The sequence below is a fragment of the Dama dama genome, chromosome 12, assembly GCF_033118175.1.
Source record: "Dama dama isolate Ldn47 chromosome 12, ASM3311817v1, whole genome shotgun sequence".
Lineage (NCBI taxonomy): Eukaryota > Metazoa > Chordata > Mammalia > Artiodactyla > Cervidae > Dama > Dama dama.
The window spans coordinates 73,688,197-73,707,425 of record NC_083692.1 but is presented as its reverse complement, the minus strand read 5'-3'; the positions used below and the strand labels follow the sequence as shown (position 1 = coordinate 73,707,425).

The following is a 19,229-nucleotide window of genomic DNA, read 5'->3' as shown; positions in this document are numbered from 1 at the left end:
TCCAGATCACCTGACTCTGGTGGACCTTGGGGCTTATGCTGTGGCCCCTCAGGACTGAATCTATTTCATACATTAAATGCTGCTGCCTGAGGGCCTACCTTCCCATCAGCCTGAATCTAGGATCCTCCCCTTTGGAACACTGATAGGTCTTGGCACATCCTCAATTCCTGAGGACCATTAAAAAGAAAAGGGCTGTTTGTGCACTCACAAATGTTTGAGAGACAGCCAAGAAAGAGTTAGGGCAGGGTTGAATCATAAGCTTCATCACCTGCACAGGCCCACTCTTTCAAGACTGGGAGAGGGAGCAGTTTTACCTAATGCCTAGAAACCAACACAGAGAGTAGCAAAAATAAAGAAACAGAGGCATATGTTGCAAATGAAAGGAAAAGATAAAACCTCAGAAAGATGGTCCCTTCTTCATAAGGAATGGCTGTTAGGGACAGAAAGTCTATCAATAGCCACTTGTTAATTTTTTGTTTCAATAAAGCTATCTAGTGATTTTTTGCCTAAAAGTCATAAGCTGACAGAACATTCTCCTCATTGCCATCTTCATCTCTCTGTTCCTGAGTGTGTAGATGACTGGATTGAGAAAAGGAGTTAAAACTGCATCAAATATGGCTAGAAATTTATCCAGATGTGTTGAAGGAGAGGGCGACAGATAGAAAAAAATCAGTGGACCAAAGAACAGAATCACCACAATAATATGAGCTGACAGAGTGGAAAGAGCCTTGGATGAAGCACCTGAGGGGTGTTTCTGAAGAGTGACCAAGATGAATACATAAGACAGGATGAGCAAGAAGAAAGCACCCAAGGAAATGAATCCACTATTAGCAGTGACCATGAACTTCAGTTTATAAGTATCTGTACAAGCAAGTTTGATGAGCTGAGGAAGGTCACAGTAAAAGCTGTCCAAGACATTAGGGCCACAGAAAGGCAAGTGTACCACAAAAGCCAGTTGAGTCAATGAGTGAGTAAGACCAATAGTCCCGGCAACCACTAAAATAAAGATGCACATTCGTGGGCTCATGATGGTCAGGTAGTGGAGAGGCTTACATATGGCCACATATCTATCAAAGGCCATGGCGATGAGCAGCACCATTTCTGTGCCTCCCACAGCATGGCTAAAGAAGATCTGAGCTATACAGCCCCGAAAGGAGATGACTTTTTGCTTCCTGAAAAGATCACAGATCATCTTGGGTGCTGCAATAGAGCAAAATATCAGGTCAATGATGGAGAGATTTGCTAACAGAAAATACATTGGGGAGTGTAAGTAAGGGTCAGACATCACAGTAACCACAATAAGGAGGTTTCCTGTCATACTTGACATGTAGAAAAGACAAGAAAACCAAAAAAGAAGAAGCTGGATCTCCCAGGAACTGGAGAGTCCCAGCAACACAAACTCAGACACCACAGAGTGGTTGCCTCCACTCATTGATTCCTTTAGTTGTTCATTCTCCTGTTACCTAAAGGAAGAAAATGAGACAATTAAAATTAATACTGTTACATTACTGCCATCTATGGAAAAGTGCATACACTTTTAAAGTCAAATATTACCTGAGAATTTCACCAAAATCAAATATTATCCTTTTAGCCATTATTCCTGTACTTTCATATGACAATAACTGAGTGCCAGGTGGCCTTGCTAACACAAGGAATGGTGAGCAGTCTATGGACTGGTACCCAGAGGTGCACCTGATGAAAACACAAGCAAAGGGTCTTCAGTGTTAAATTGCTTTATCAGTGTGATCAGTGTTAACCATACTCTCCCTGATTATTATATGTAATAACTAATCATATATACTAGATAGGCAAAGAAGATTATTTTATGACAAAAAGATTTATAAGATCCTATGACTAATTTCATTGCTTAAGCCAGAAATGATCCTTCCTTATTTTATACTTCCCAAAATATTTTTAATTCTTTGGTATCCAGATCAAATGGTACCTCATCTGTCTAACCTTCATAACATATCTATATATCCATATTTACTTACTCTATTTACAGTTGGTCACATGTCTACTTTCTTCATATAATTAAACTACTCAAGGTTATAAATCATCATGCCTTTAAATTTTTATCCTCATATAATATCTTGCAAATATTTGTGGTGGAAAAAAAATATTTGGGAATGATTTGACTAAAATCTTTCCTACATATTAACTCATTCCCTTAAACAATATTTATCAAGCACCTACTATGTACCAAGAGTAGTATGAACACTAGAAATAAAGTCAAGAACAGAAAAAACACAACATTTTAAATAAATTTTATCCCAGTATAAAGAGTTCCAGTGATATTGCTAGATAGAATCAAGGAGATTATTAGAAGCTATTGCAATAATCCAAGCAAGAGATGATGGTGACTTAGATCAGGGTGATAAGGGGTCGCAAATAGTAGGACACTACTGAGCAACTGAACTGAGCTGAGTGAGACAATAAGATATGGTTACAATCTGGATATATTGAGATGATGCATAATGAAATGTCCAGCACTATAAATCACCCTGACAGTTAGGAGACTATGAAATAGTGTACTTCATTGCAGAGTTTTTATATGAAAATAAACAAGAAAAACCCAAATCTACGAAATTAAGGAAGTTGCTGATAGAGTAAATATATATTTAGTCACCAAATTTAATAAGGACTGTACAATAAAGAGACATTTGAAGCTTTAAGAACAGAGCCTGAAGGAAACAAAATAATCTTCTATACAACAAGTAAAAAACTATGGAACTCAACAGCCCAAGTAGTAATACAGGCTGAGAATGTTGTCATAAAACAGTTGGAGCTTTTGCATTATATATATCATAAACAATATATTAGCCACCTTTTCTATAATAAATGGCAAATGGTATAAGAAAGTCATTCTCTTTCTGTGTTATATGTATTCTTTCTGCCAAGACATCTAGAGTTGTAGTAGAAGCTTGTGTGTACTTAACTAAAGACCCCCAGACGTGAACATTGGACTATTATAGCCAAGTGTCTATTGTACCTCTATTTAACTTTACTCTGCATCTCTAAGTGAAACAGAGAAGATCCTCCCCACTAACCTCTCTTTATAGCTATATAACCAAGGTGAATTAAACAATCAGGAATAGTTAGCTCTGAAAATAAAGAACTAATAATTGCCCACACTATAATAGAACAACTCTGCCAGCATTGAAACTTACTAATCATAAGAAACCTCAGCAAAAGAAAATTGCAGGTTCTTCCCACTTTCACCCATGGCCAATAGTTAAAGAATCCCTATACATACCCAGTTTTATAGGATCAAGTGAGGAGGGGGAAGTAGTTGAAGCTATATTCAAACAATTCCTTGAATGTTAGAAATAAAAATATATAAAGAAACATGACATTTCATCATAACTCTCCAAAAGCTGAAGGAAGATATGCTTCAATATAAAATATAAGAGAGAAAGCAGCACTGGAGTGTCAATAACTAAAATGATGTAAGAAAAGGAAAAATATTAATAAGAGATTTATATTATTATTATCTCCTACATGAGCAAATCATTGCTTAAACTGGGTAATTCTCATACCCAGTTAGATTTAGTAGAATATTATTTATTTTAACCTTTGTTAAAATAAACCTATTGCCAACCTTTGTTAGTGACATAAACCACTGAAAATCTGTGCCTGAAAATTACTAATATAGAGGTATTAATAACCTCGTTTAAAAGAAATCAAAATTTTTTGTTCAAAAGAAGAGACACATACCCCTCAAAAATCTAATTTGCTGAGTGATTACAAATTCCAGTTCTCCCCATCCTGATCTGTACGCTAGCTCATTTTTAATAATTTAACATTTAATAACTACTTTTTAAAAAAGCATTTATATTAAGTATCTCTGCAGTCATTTCAACAGAAATTACATAATCAAAAAGAAAAACAACAGTAGGATCTAATTAGCTGTATGGCTGAATAATTCATGGCTGAAGATTTGTCACATGAAATAACAAAATCACTGTAGAGCAAAAGAAATCAGTCATGAGATACGGTGAATAATTTCCTGAAACATAAAATCTCCTTTTGGGGTTGAACTATGAACTACACTGCAGAAGTGTGTTAGTAATAATCATAGGTGAGAAAAAAGAGAATGTATTCAAAACACTTCTGCAGTGTATGTACCTTTATTGTAGGACTTATCAAATGCAGGAAAATTATGCCCTCCTAAATCTCTCTTCTTAAAACAATGTGCTCACTGAGGATGATGAAAAACTTCCCCACAGAGTACATTTAGCAATGTCTAAAAACATTTTTGGTTATCACAACTGTGGCGAAGTGTGTTGGGAAGGGAGAGTGAAGTTGTCACTGACACCTAGTAGGTAGAGGCAAGGGACGCTGGTAAACATCCTATAATGCACAAGATAACAGTACAGCCTGCCACGACAAAGAATTACCCAGCCCCAAATATGCCAAGGTTGAGAAACCGTACATTAATGATGCATTTTTTCAGGGAAAGATCGGAGTCTTACATTTGTTTACTCTCCCAGGCCCCCCACTACCATTCTCCTCACAAGACGTGACTCTAATTAGTGTCTGTTATTAGTAAATGACTGAGTGGATGGGTAGGTGGGTGGATGGATGGATGGACAGGTGGATGTAGAGAGGGAAGGGTGATGACCAAGTGGACTGACAGATGATGAAAGAGAAGCAAAGGAAGAAGGATCTCTAAATAATGGTTAACTAGTTATTTTTTGAAAGAGTAGGAGCAAACAATGAGCCATACTCCATATAAATGTAAACTTTGTAGAAGAATTCATGATCTCTTCATACACACACACACAAACACATTGACCACATTCCTAATCCATTCCTTAATTTTGTAGATATTTTTGGAGCTTTTCTAGGCATTCAAACGATAAATCTAGGAAATAACATATTAATGTCCCCAAGGATTAGACAATAAGAAATGACAACTATTTACATTGCTTTGTAAATTATTTCTTCTGATCACTTTTTGGGAGCAACAGCTACTTCTTATGTAGGCATTTAAGCAATTGGGACTTTTGATTTCCTAAAAAGTAGCTCAGTTGGTAAAAAGTCTGCCTTTTTAGGGTTTGATTCCTGGGTCAGAAGGATCCGCTGGAGCCAGAATTGGCAACCCACTCCAGTATCCTTGCCTGGAGAATCCCATGGACGGAGGAGCATGGCGGGCTACAGTCACGGGGTCGCAAGAGTCAGACACGACTGGTGAATAAGCACAGCACACAAAAAGCGAAATAAATTTGGAACATCAGGTACCATCCAAGTACAATGAGTCTAAGTGAGGTACATCAGAGGAAGAACTGGATACGGAAAGAGGAAAAATGGGGAGTCTAGAAATGAATCTGATGTTCTAAATAGGAAAGGAAGTAAATAAAGAACTGAATACCAGAAGACATTATCATGGATTCCGCTTGTGTCTTCAAAGATAAGAGTTGCCCCTGGTTGAATACACAAACCCAGGGAAGGCAAAAAAGTGCTCCTCAAAGAGTGACACTGAGCTGTTTTTTGCTCTGAGTTAAACTGAGCTTGCTCTGAAAGAACACTTGAAATCTTTTGTTCTCCAGGACTTTCATCTACTGCCATGTCTTCTCAACTAAAGGTCATTAAAGTTACAACAGCTCTTTAACATTTGCTCTCTAAACACTATCATTGTTTTGAAGATATATGTGGGTTTGGTCTCCTAGAAGAGATTCTCATCCATTTCATGATTATAGTTGAAGAAAATGAAGAGAATAGGTGTCCTACTACTAAATCCCATAGGATTTAGTGTCCTACTAAATAAACCAGTAAGAATATAAATAAATTTCTGATCCAGCACAAATAATACATCACTGGCATACTTAAATCATCAGAGATATAACACTTAAATATTCAGTATCTCTCTGGTTAGGCTGTCCCTATGCTTTATTAATTTGACAGTCTAAAACTTCTCTGCTTTCAAATGAACTTTCTAGTTCTCCAAGTCTATGTCTATTTATCTGTTGCTCTGTGAAAGTAAGATAGAGACATTGTCAAGAACCCTTTTAAATAAATCCTACTGTCCTTGAATTAAGTAACAATTAAGTTGTTCCTTTCACCTTTCTGCTTAAAATCAATTTTCATACCTCTGGATTCCTAAATGTATTATTTTTTCCTAAATCTTAGGTATTTTACATTGTGGTGGCCAAAACTAAAAAGGGAAAAAATAGCTAAATGCCCAACAAACATGGATAATAGTAGAAGGATTAATTTTCCTTCAATACCATTATAGCAGTTTTTCTAAATCACAGCTGAAAACAGTAGGTTAGTAATGAGACCTGCAGACAGGATCAAGTTTGTTCTCAGAAAGACAAATGATCAGTCTGTCCTTCTCCAGATTCTGTGTACATCATTTAATTTTAGTCCCAAGAAATACCATGGAGAACTAGTCTCCAGGGGATTTTTTTCCTTTTTTCACTTTTCTATAAATACAGAAATAAAACGAAATAAGTGGTCTTGCCTTCTAACGTCTGAGGTTACTAATTTCCTTCACTCTTATCAAAATGGTTAATGATGTAAGAAGTAAATAAACTCTTTTCTAAATCATCGCCTGAACTCTCAAGTGACTTCCCTGTGCTAAAGACATTGCATTGTGCTGACCTTTATGTCCTTTGTGACAGTAGTTTCCCTCTGGAAGCCTAAGACACATGTCTAAGGACCACATAAAAATCAAAGTCAGTTATTCACCTTTCTCCATAATCCATAGTCCTAATGAGATCTGCTTCTTCTTCCCTACATTATAACTTATCTAACCACAACTAAAAATCCATTTGATATCTGCAAATGAAGATTTGCCCACTAAGACTATTTTTCTGAAACCAATAGTCAAGTTTAATTTTTTTCCTTTTGTTAACTGGACTTTTCATTTTTCCACCAACCTGTTCCCAGACCACAGCATCTTCAGAGAGCTGAAGTACCTCAATAACTGAGCTTATGTTTGTGCCATTGCCATTTTATAAAAAGCTGAAAGACTTAAACGAGGTAATTAATTAACATCTCTGCAGAATAGCAACCAGGTGATGCTGCAGATACTTACATTTGTTCACTTAGCTCATGTGGTCAGGGGAATTGTCTCTAGAACCCAATTGGTTTGAAACAGACATCTGAAAGAAAAATCTTGTAATGAGTCACTGGAGAGGAAACAAAACTGACTGGCTGTTTTAGAATATCAGCTTTGGCAATTTTATCTGTCAATGATTACTGACTCATTGGTGATTTAAAATGAGGCAGAAGGCCTGGGGACTGTGAAGACAAATCAGAATCATGTGGACTTCACTATACATTTCAATCAGCTCAAACACCCATAATACTGAATAGGCAGGAGAAAAATGCTTGAACCTCTTTCACATTTTAAAAAATTGCATTGAAGAGAATAATAGGGTGGACCATCATTCATGTTAAGCAGTCAAAGAACCTGAGATCGGAAGGACCAGGAGACAGAGAGTCGTGGACAGTATTTCTAGCAGAAGAAAAGCAAAGTCTGCCTCTTCTCTTCAAAACCTGCTCAAAGCTCTCCTCTTCCAGAACCCTCCAAGGACTGACCCCCAGCAACATATCCAGTATTCCATCTTTTTGGCAAGTGTAAGACCTTCATCCAAACAAACTCAATGAGAAAAATGTGCATAAAAATAAAATCAATGCAAATTTTACTTTATAAAAGAATGATTCATTTGAACATGCCCTTTTAAAAAGCGAGTCTTCTGGTTCTTATGAAACAATGTATAGCACAGACTGACCTCAATAAATGTTTGATATAAATGAATGGTGATTCACTTAGAATGCAGGACACAGATCCTCAATTCACTTCGGAAAGAATAAAAAATGTGTTGATATGTGGATAGATGGATAGGTATGTTACAAAGCAAGTATGGTAAAATATTTTCTCCTGTTTTATTGAGATATAATTACATGTAACATTGTATATGTTATACACATATAACATATATAAAGTATACAACCTACTAACTTGGTATATGCATATATTACAAAATTATTACCACATATGTTTAATTAAATCCATCACTTCACATACAAATTGTTTTTTGTAATGAGAACTCTTAAGAGCTACTCTCTTGGCAACTTTTAAATACTGATCTCCCTCAACTTACAATGGAGTTATGTCCCAATAAACCCATCATAAGTTGAAAATATCTGAATCAAAAGTGCATTTAATAGACCTGACATACAGAACATCATAGCTTGGCCTATCCTACCTTAAGTGTTTGCAGAACACTTACATTAGCCCACAGTTGGATAAAATCATCTAACACAAAGTCTATTTTATAATAAAGTGTTGAGTATCTCACATAATTTATTGAATCTTGTACTACAAGTGAAAAATAGAATAGTTGTATGAGTACAGAATGGCTAAGAGTATATCAATTGTTTGCCTTCACAATTGTGAAGCTGACAAGGAGCTGTGGCTCACTGCCACTGCCAGAACCACAGGACAGCCTCACACCACAAATTGCTAGAGCAGGAAAAGATAAAAATTTAGAAGTATGGTTTACTGATTGCATATTACATCCACACCATAATAAAGTGAAAAAACTCTGTCAAACCATCATAAATCAGAGACCATCTGATATAATACAGTACTGTTAACTATAGTCACCACTCCTGTGCATTAAATTTCTCAAGCATATTTATTACATAACTGAATATCTGTAGCTTTGGACCACTTTCACCCTTGTCATCCACCACCCACCTCTGGTAACCCACCAATCTGTTCCCTATTTCTATGAGTTCAGAGCTTTTTTAAGATTCTACATATAAGTGAGATCATACAATATTTGTATTTCTCTGTCTGACTCTTTTTGCTTAGCATAATAATCTCCAGGTCCATCCCTGTTGTCACAATTGCAGAATTCCCTTCCTTCTCGTGACTGAACAACATTCTGCCATGTGTACATACCACATCTTCTTTCTCCACTCATCTGTCAGCACACATTTATGTTCTTTTGATGTCCTGGCTATCGTAAATAATGTTACAGCAAACATGGGGGTACAGATATCTCTTCAAGACAGTGATTTCTTTTCCTTTGTGTATAGACCAAAAAGTGGAGTTGCTGGATCATATAAGGCTTTAGTTTTAATTTTTTGAGGAAATTCCATACTGGTATTTATAGCCCTTTACCAATTTACATTCCCATTACAGTACCCAAGGATTTTCTTCTCTTAGTATTCTCACTAGCATATGTTATTTCTGATATCTCTCTTACTAATAAGGTTTAGGTAGGGTTACAAGAACCAAGAAAGGACTGTAAAGGATCCCAGTGCTCGCAAGAACAGTAAGCTCTTATCATCCCTGGGGCTATAAAGACATGGGGAAGGACTGGTTTATGCGATGGTGGATGCCATTAAACAGTATAAGTGTATTGCCAATTGAACCTTCTGCTGAGCCTAAAGCCTGCAGAACTAGCAGTCTGGAAGGGAAATGCACATGAACTGAAGGCTGCTGCTGCTAAGTCACATCAGTCGTGTCTGACTCTGTGTGACCCCACAGATGGCAGCCCACCAGGCTCCTCCGTCCCTGGGATTCTCCAGGCAAGAACACTGGAGTGGGTTGCCATTGCCTTCTCCAATGAAGTGAAGGAGACCAAGGATAAACTAGAATTGTGTCTGTCTCTCCTTGCTTCCAATTTTGATGATGCAGGTGACCTGCGGAGTAAGCTGATGCTCTTCATCATAAACATGCACTTGCATCTGGCCCAGGACTTTGAGAAACTGAGGTGGAAATCCAGCAGAAGTGAAAGGAGCTGAAGGCCCAAGTTGCCCCACATCAGCGAGGTGAGCCAGCTGCATGCATGAGTTATAACGGTACTTTCTCTGTCTTGGCCTTGGTACAAAAATGGTACTGCTTCACTTCCTTCCTCCAAATCTCAAACTTTTCTTGTGGTGAATCCTAATGTGAAACATACATGGAAGGAAATTCTGGGAACAGGTCTGGTTTAACTGAGTTGCCACAATATGAAGCCATGACAGCAGACTAGTAATTCAAATTCATTGTGAAATATGTATCTATTCTTGCTAGGGTAAATCACTGCCTCTTCCATGAAAAAAGAGGTCCAATGTAATCCATATATTGCCAGGTAGCTAGCTATTTTCCCCCAGAAATGATGCTGATTGGTTTCCTCTACTGGCAGGTTGGAACTCTGTGATGGAGATACACAGATCAGCTTTGTTGAGGGGAAGTCTGTTGAAGGAAAGTATTGAGCCCATCTATAGCTTCCATCCCTGTTACCGTGGCCTCTTTGCACATGTGCTCATTAATCAAATCCTGGAGTGGTTAGGGAGCTAACTGAAATTCACTGGATGGTTATTTAGTCCATCTGATTATTAAGACTCTTTTTAATGCCCCTTGGTGGACATTTTCGTGAAATATCTTCATTGAGTACAAGATTTAACTAACCAATCTAGTAGGCTGTTAACACCACTGCACTTATTCATGTTAATACATTACTCTCTAAATCTCAGGTGAGTACTTATATGTTAATAAATTCTACTTTAGCTTCATATTTTGTCTTTTTTGGCATAATAATTTTAAAATGCTCTCACATACGTGTTCTCCATACTCTGGACCATATTGGCAAAATCCTACTATTCTTTTAGTATGAAACTGTATATTATCAGAGGATTATACAATATTGTAAATTGTAGTTCTCTATCCATATTAGGTTGGGACTAATACTCTTTATGGTACTAGAGACAACTGCTCTGGTAAAGCCAAAAATATATATTTTATGCAAGGAAAAGTTGGTTCATTCAGACTTGTGTGGTGGTGATACTCCAATAATGTTTTGGGATATTGAATGTCTATAACATTTTCTATCAAGGAACATTTTAGTTTTATCAAATGCTTGCTTTTATAAGGTAATAACAAATATTTCAACATGTGTTCTTATACGTGTGTGCAAATGCTTCCAAAGGCTATATTATAAGAAGTGGAGTTTCTAGGGAATACTATATGCATAATTTCGTTTTTAATATATACTGTTAAATAGTTCCATGGTCAAATGAAGTTTCATGACTATAACAGTTTAATTGGTCAACAGAAGGAATTTATTCAAGTATTCAGTCATATGAGATGCTTGCCAATTAAGGCAAAGGATACATTACATTACCAAACAGACAGAGCTTACTGATGCCTTCCTTTCTGCTGGATTTATGGACCCATGACCAGTAAGGCCTCTAACTACCAGATCAGAGGAGCAATGAGTGTCATCATTCTCGTGCTTATATCCCTCTGAACCCAGGAATACTTCATCAACATCAGATTCTTTTGTATGTCTCTTGAGATGATAGGGACCTATTCTCTATCAGATGAAAGATGATAGAGAATTTGATTAGTTGACTTTTTTTTCTGTGTTTGTTTTCATTTTCTCAAACTGTTTTTTTGTTTTCTTTAAAAATATACCAAATTTGTTGAGAGTTTTATCAAGAGTGTGCACTGAATTTTATCAGATTCTTTTTGCATCCATTGTGATGATCCTGTGATTTTTATCCTTTGTTTTGCTAATGTGGTGTATCACATTGATTGATCTGTGAGTATTGAAACATTCTTGCATCCTTGGAATAAATCCACTTGATTATGGTATTATTATCTTTTTTCAGGTATTGTTGAATTCAGCTTGTTTTAATTTGTTGAGGGTTTTGCGTCTATATTCATCAGAAATACTGACCTATAATTTTCTTTTTTTGCAATATCTTTGTCTGGTTTTGGTATCGGGGTGGTAGTGACCTCAGAGAATGATTTTAGGAATGGTTTCTCCCCTTCAGTTGTATGGAGCAGTTTGAAAAGTGTAGGTATTAGTTCTTTTTTTTTCTAATTAATTAATTCAGGGAGGTAGGATTCCTCCCTGAAGCTGTGCAGTCCTAGACTTTGGTTTATTGGAAGTTTCTTAATTACAGATTCAAATATAGTTCCAATAATGGTCTGTTCAGATTATCTATTTCTTCTTAATGCAGTCTAAGAAGAGTGTATATTTCTAGGAATTTATCCATTTTATTTAGGTTGCCTAATTCATTGGCATATAACTAATCATAGTATTCTCCTATTATTGTTTGTACTCATGTGATACCCATTGTAGCTTCTGCTCTTTCTTTTTGTCTGCTGGGTCTTCTCCCTGTTTTTCTTAAAAAGCTTGGATAAAGGTTTATTCATTTTGATTATTTTTCAAAAAATAGCTCTTGGTTTTATTGATTTAATTAATAATTACCATGGTCACCATCAAAGTTTAAGGAGACAGAAGAGTTATCTGAAAATTCTGGACATACTCTGTAGATTCATTATAATGTAAGAACTGGATCTGTACTTGGCTGCCTAGAAACTTAATGTTCTTAGCATTTCCAGAATAACCTCACTTAGGAAAAATAACTTTTGATAACCAAACTTACAATATGCTAATATGTAGCCTATAGTTCCTGTTATTAATTTATAATAAGAAGGAATGTCAAAGGGAATTCTGTGTTGGAGGTCTCTGTTTAGCTCATTCTCTGTGTGTAGTGATACAGTAAATTGGATTATAATCAGAAAATTGCAGTCATGTCAGTAATCTGTGTTTAAGGACATTAAATAACATTCAGAATAACTCGCTATGTACCAGTTAGGAATGGAGACAAAATGATGAATAATATATAATTACAGATTTCTAGGATACTACTGTCTAGTATGGGGCTTCCCCAGTGGCTCAGCAAATAAAGAATGTACTTGCAATGCAGGGGATGCGGGAGACTTGGGTTCAATTCCTGGGTCAGGAAGATCCCCTGGAGGAGGGCCTGGCAATCCACTCCAGTATTCTTGCCTGGAGAATCCCATAGAGGAGTCTGAAGAGTTACAGTCCACAGGGTCACAAAGAGTTGGACACAACAATAAAAAAACTCTCCTATAAAATCAATACAAGACATTATCAAATGTCTTGATTAAGTAACCCAGGGAATAAACAAAGGCTGAGTAGTTTCATCTTCATCATTATTGGTGAGATATTTAATGAATATTTTACAAGTACAGCCTCATTTATCCATAACAACAGTTATCAGGAGCAAGCACCACAATTTGCCCCCATTTTAAAAGTGAAAAAAAAGAAAAGAAAACTTAAAAAGTTAAAATGACTTCTCTATCATTTTGCCTGAAGTTTCCCTCTTATAGGAATCATAATCCTTTAGTTGGACTAGGATATAAGACATGGTCTTATTTCTTGTGGAGAGTACAATTTAAGGAATGTGTGCTTTACATTAAACAGACAAAATCTAGTATACTTTTTCAGAATGTCCATTGAGCTGTTATTTTATAACCGTGGGGATAGGGTTTGGCAGAAATGGAGGTGGGGTGATTGTCAGAGACATAGGGCAGGCATGTTGATCTGGCTGCCTTGTATGGAAAGGTCATCTTACATTATGCTTCATCTTTTCTCAGATCTTATGTAGAGTTTTCTATTTAGTTTAAACCATCTCGGGTGAAGGGGAAGGAAACTAATAATAAATGAGCATCTACGGACTCCCAGGGGTTTCACTTATGTTCTCACTTGAAGCTCATCAGTTCAGTTCAGTTCAGTCGCTCAGTCGTGTCCAACTCTTTGCAACCCCATGAACTGCAGCACGCCAGGCCTCCCTGTCCATCACCAACTCCCAGAGTTCACCCAAACCCACGTCCATTGAATCGGTGATGCCATCCAACCATTTCATCCTCTGTTGTCCCCTTTTCCTTCTGCCCTCAATCTTTCCCAGCATCAGGGTCTTTTTAAATCAGTCAACTGTTTGCATCAGATGGCCAAAGTATTGGTGTTTCAGCTTCAGCACCAGTCCTTCCAATGAATATTCAAAACTGATTTCCTTTAGGATGGACTGGTTGGATCTCCCTGCAGTCCAAGGGACTCTCAAGAGTCTTCTCCAACATCACAGTTCAAAAGCATCAATTCTTCTATGCTCAGCTTTCTTTATAGTCCAACTCTCATATCCATTCATGACCACTGGAAAAACCATAGCCTTGACTAGACGGACCTTTGTTGACAAAGTAATGTCTCTGCTTATTATGAAGCTCGTAAAACACCATAAAACCTCACAAGGTAGGCTTTTTTATCCCCACTTTATAAATCAAGATGCTTCAGCCAAGTTACATACCTAGAAAATAATCTAGTTGGAGTTAAAACCCAATCCTGTAAAATTCTTCCTCAAAAACTTTTGTTGCAAGTAGCAGAAACAAGAGGGGAGTTGTTTTCATGCAGAGGTATTTTGTGGGTGGGCCAGCCCTCTGAGGTCATACAGTCTCTCATTTGTGCTTCTTTCTATGTGCCACCCCTGTAGCTACGTCACTAATTTAAGTGGCCAAGGCAAGTCTGGCTGGCTTTTATTGACATAAACCCTAGATTTTGATACATTAAGTTCTAGATCTACCCTTCCACTTTCTTTGGGCCTTCTGTCTATTAGCTACCCGCTCTCACCCCTACATCTTTAATCCTTTTTACTGGTTTCTTTGTGTTGGTATTCATGTATCACCACACCTCTCCTATACTTAAACACAGAACAAATGAAACCTGTCCTTTGAATTCACTTGACTTCTAATTATGGATTAATCTCTGTATTAATCTCCTGTGACTGCCATTACAAGTCTGCACAAACATGATGGCTTAAAAAATAATAAAAATAATTTACTTTCTCAATTCTAGAGGCCAGAAGTTCAAAATCAGTTTCATTCAGCTGAAACAGGTGTTAGTAGGGCCATGCTCCCTTCAGCAGCTCTAGGAGAGACTTATCCTTGCCACCTCCAGCTTCTGATGGCTCTGTTAGCCTATGGTACCATACCTTAGCCTATGGTAGCATTGTTCCAATCATTGCCTCTGTGGTCACACTGCTTCTTCCTTTCCTGTGTGTATCAAATATCATGCTTCTTATCTCTTATAAAGACACTTAAAACTACATATACGGTGCACTTGGATGAAAAGTGAAACTAAAAGTCACTCAGTCGTGTCTGACTCTGTGACCCACGGACTACACAGTCCATGGAATTCTCCAGGCCAGAATACTGGAGTGGGTAGCCTTTCCTTTCTCTAGGGGATCTTCACAACCCAGGGATCAAACCCAGGTCTCCTGCATTGCAGGTGGATTCTTTACCAGCTGAGCCACAAATGAAGCCTGTCTGCTTGGATAATCCAAGATCATCTCCCCATCTCAAGATCCTTAACTTAATCACATCTATAAAACCCTCCTTTATTTATTTATTTATGTCATTTTAGGTAAGGTTCACAGGTTCCAGGGATTACGATTTATCTTTTAAGGTGGGGGGAGGGGGCATTTTTTAGCCTACCACAATATATGTCTTTCCTATTCACAAGAAAATACCTTAAGAGAGTCTTACACCCTTGCTGGGACCTTGCTACTCTTCCTTGCTCTTCTTGGTTAATGATTTCCTTGATATTCATTTGGTGTTTTTCTTTCTTGATTTTTGAATGAAATTCAACATTGCTGATAACTTTGTTCTTTCAAGTGCTGGTCTTCCTGTCACTCTTGTAGCTTCCTTTCTCATCTGGCACCTTGCTGGGTTGCACCACACAGGCCTGAAAGCCCTGTTCTTGCCCAGCTTCAAGACTCAAGAGCCCCTGGTCAGCTACAGAGACATGACTGGTTAAGTGGGTGGGGGGGTCTTACACACCCGAAGCAAGGTGCTGGGGCAACACCCGGCTGTGAGCAGCAGGACAAGGCGTCAGTCTGCTCCCAGGGCGGGGAGAGGGGAGATTACCAGTTATAGGGGAAATGGACATCAGATTGGCTAGTACCTTACTAGGGAAACCAGAAGGGCACCCCTCTCACCACCCCTTAGATAAGCAATTGGAAATAATCATTAGCTGGCAAAGGACACAGAAAGGTCTTTCAGGTGAGTAGGATATAGGTGAAGTAGGCACTGGTCAAGCAGGAGACACAGAGACAGCAAAAGAACAACTGTTTAGAATGACCTGACCATACATACCTTCTCAGTATTCTCGGTCACTATTTCTTCTCAACAGTATTTATAGGGTTATAAAGCAGAAACCAAACAACATTGTAAAGCAATTATCCTCCAGTTAAAAAAATAAAAGGACTATTTATTGGGTTTTTGTTCCTCTGACTATACCCTAAACCCTGGCATTCTTTAGGAATTTCAGTCCTATTTTCTTTTCACTTTAAATAATCTCCTTGGGTGGAATTTATCTTCTTCCTTGGTACTTACATACTTGTGACACCAGAACATAAGTGTTGAGCCCAAATATCTTCACTAAGCTACAGCCATATGTTACATATCTAGCTGCCTCCTTCATTTTTCCACTGGGATAGCTGACTAATAACTGAAACCCAACTTGTCACAAGTTGAATTTATCACTTTCCTCTTCAAAATCAGCTTCTATACCATTTCCTGTCTTAGTAGATGGCACCACAATTCATTTAGTTTAGATATCCTCTTCACTGCCTCCTCATCCAGTCAGTTACTAAGGCCTATAATTTCTACTTCCTAAGTATTTTTGTAGTCTATTCAATTATTTCACTACCCAAAGTCACTTTTCCAGTTCAGGTACCACTACCAAACTATTGCAATAGTCTCTGAATGGATTTCTTTGTAGGTAGGAATCTCTTCTATCCATTCTCCATCTATCTACCAAGTATTCTTTCTAAAGGTTTTAATCACACCACTGCCTTAAACCAGTGCTCCCATTGTCCTCAGGAGGCAGTTTAAATTCCTTAAGATAATTATGAGACCCTTCGTGCCTGGTCCTTGTTTCAATTCAGTGAAGTCACTCAGTTGTGTCCAACTCTTTGTGACCCCATGGACTGCAGCACACCAGGCTTCACTGTCCATCACCAACTACCAGAGCTTACTCAAACTCATGTCCATTGAGTCAGTGATGCCAACCAACCATCTAATCTTCCATCAACCCCTTTTCCTCCCACCTTCAATCTTTCCCAGCATCAGGGTCTTTTCCAAAGAGTCAGTTCTTTGCATCAGGTGGCCAAAGTATGGGAGTTTCAGCTTCAGCATCAGTCCTTCCAATGAATATTCAGGACTGATTTCCTTTAAGATAGACTGGTTGTATCTCCCTGCTGTACAAGGGACTCTCAAGAGTCTTCTCCAACACCACAGTTCAAAAGCATCAATTCTTCGGTGCTCAGCTTTCTTTACAGTCCAATTCTCACATCCATACATGACTACTGGAAAAACCATAGCTTTGACTAGATAAATCTTTGTTGGCAAAGTAATGTCTCTGCTTTTTAACATGTTGTCTATATTTGTCATAGCTTTTCTTCCAAGGAGCAAGCATCTTTTAGTTTCATGGCTGCAGTCACCATCTGCAGTGATTTTGGAGTCCAAAAAAATAAAGTCTCTCACTGTTTCCATTGTCTCCCCATCTGTTTGCCATGAAGTGGTGGGACCAGTCCTTGTTTACTCTTCAACCTTTTCTTTTTCCCCTCCCCCATCTCAACTTTATGCTCTTTTCTCTTGGAAACCGTTGAAGGATGTCAGGCAGAGTGATGACAAGATACTAGCTTCAACCTAAATGTATGTTTCTGACTTCTGTCTGAGGAAAAGATTTGAGGGGATAAGAGCAGGATGAGGGCAACCAATTAAAGACTTGCAATTACCCAGGGGCAATAATGTTTATAGCAATTCAGATGCTTAAATGTTGTTGAATTAGGGATGTATTTTGGAAAAAGAAATAAAGTTACTGTGAATTAGCTTTGATTACAATAGAATGTTCACATATTAAGTGAACCAACTAATTACAAAAAGGACTTTTCCTGAAGCCCTGCTGGTTTCTTATGATTCAAGTAATAATCACAGATGCCATATGTTCAGTTCAGTTCAGTTGCTCAGTCGTATCTAACTCTTTGTGACCCCATGGATTGCAGCACGCCAGGCTTCCCTGTCCATCACCAACTCCCAGAGTTTACTCAAAGTCATGTCCATTGAGTCAGTGATGCCATCCAACCATTTCATCCTCTGTCGTCCCCTTCTCCTCCAGCCTTCAATCTTTCACAGCATCAGGGTCTTTTCAAATGAGTCAGTTCTTCGCATCAGGTGGCCAAAGTATTGGAGTTTCAATAGCAGTCCTACCAATGAACACCCAAGACTGATCTCCCTTAGTTGGTTGGATCTCCTTGCAGTCCAAGGAACTCTCAAGAGTCTTCTCCACCACCACAGTTCAAAAGCATCAATTCTTCAGCGCTCAGCTTTCTTTGTAGTCCAACTCTCACATCCATACATGACTACTAGAAAAACCATAGCCCTGATGGACCTTTGTCAGCAAAGTAATGTCTCAGCTTTTAAACATGCTATCTAGGTTGGTCATAACTTTCCTCCCAAGGAGTAAGCGTCTTTTAATTTCATGGCTGCAATCACCATCTGCAGTGATTTTGAAACCCAAAAAACAGTCTGTCACTGTTTCCAGTGTTTCCCCATCTATTTGCCATGAAATGATTGGACCTGATGCCACAATCTTAGTTTCCTGAACGTTGAGCTTTGAGCCAACATTTTCACTCTCCACTTTCACTTTCATCAAAAGGCTCTTTAGTTCTTCTTCACTTTCTGCCATAAGGGTGGTGTCATCTCCAAGGAAACCAGATCTGAAAGAGACACGTGTACCCCAATGTTCATCACAGCACTGTTTATAATAGCCAGGACATGGAAGCAACCCAGATGCCCATCAGCAGATGAATGGATAAGAAAGCTGTGGTACATATACACTATGGAATATTACTCAGTCATTAAAAAGAATTCATTTGAATCAGTTCTAATGAGATGGATGAAACTGGAGCCCATTATACAGAGTGAAGTAAGCAGAAAGATAAACACCAATACAGTATACTAACACATATGTATGGAATTTAGAAAGATGGTAATGATAACCCTATATGCAAAACAGAAAAAGAGACACAGATGTACGGAACAGACTTTTAGACTCTGTGGGAGAAGGCAAGGGTGGGATGTTCAGAGAGAACAGCATTGAAACAAGTATACTATCAAGGGTGAAACAGATCACCAGCCCAGGTTGGATGCGTAAGACAAGTGTTCAGGGCTGATGCACTGGGAAGACCCAGAGGGATGGGATGGACAGGGAGGCGAGAGGGGGGATCGGGACAGGGAATACATGTAAATCCATGGCTGATTCATGTCAATGTATGGCAAAAAAACACTACAATATTGTAAAGTAATTAGCCTACAACTAATAAAAATAAATGAAAAAAAAAGGGGTGGTGTC

The 19,229-nt window shown here is 38.0% G+C and overlaps 1 protein-coding gene across 1 annotated transcript; it reads right to left on the bottom strand.

The window, feature by feature from the left end:
* Window positions 1-487: 487 nt before the first annotated feature.
* On the bottom strand, window positions 488-3,854 carry LOC133066857 (olfactory receptor 4F15-like). Its single transcript, XM_061158255.1, has 2 exons — window positions 3,831-3,854; window positions 488-1,438 (listed from the first exon to the last, which is right to left on the bottom strand). The coding sequence occupies exon 2, from the start codon at window positions 1,430-1,432 to the stop codon at window positions 488-490; it is 945 nt and encodes a 314-aa protein (XP_061014238.1). The 5' UTR covers window positions 1,433-1,438; window positions 3,831-3,854.
* Between the last annotated feature and the right edge of the window lie 15,375 nt (window positions 3,855-19,229).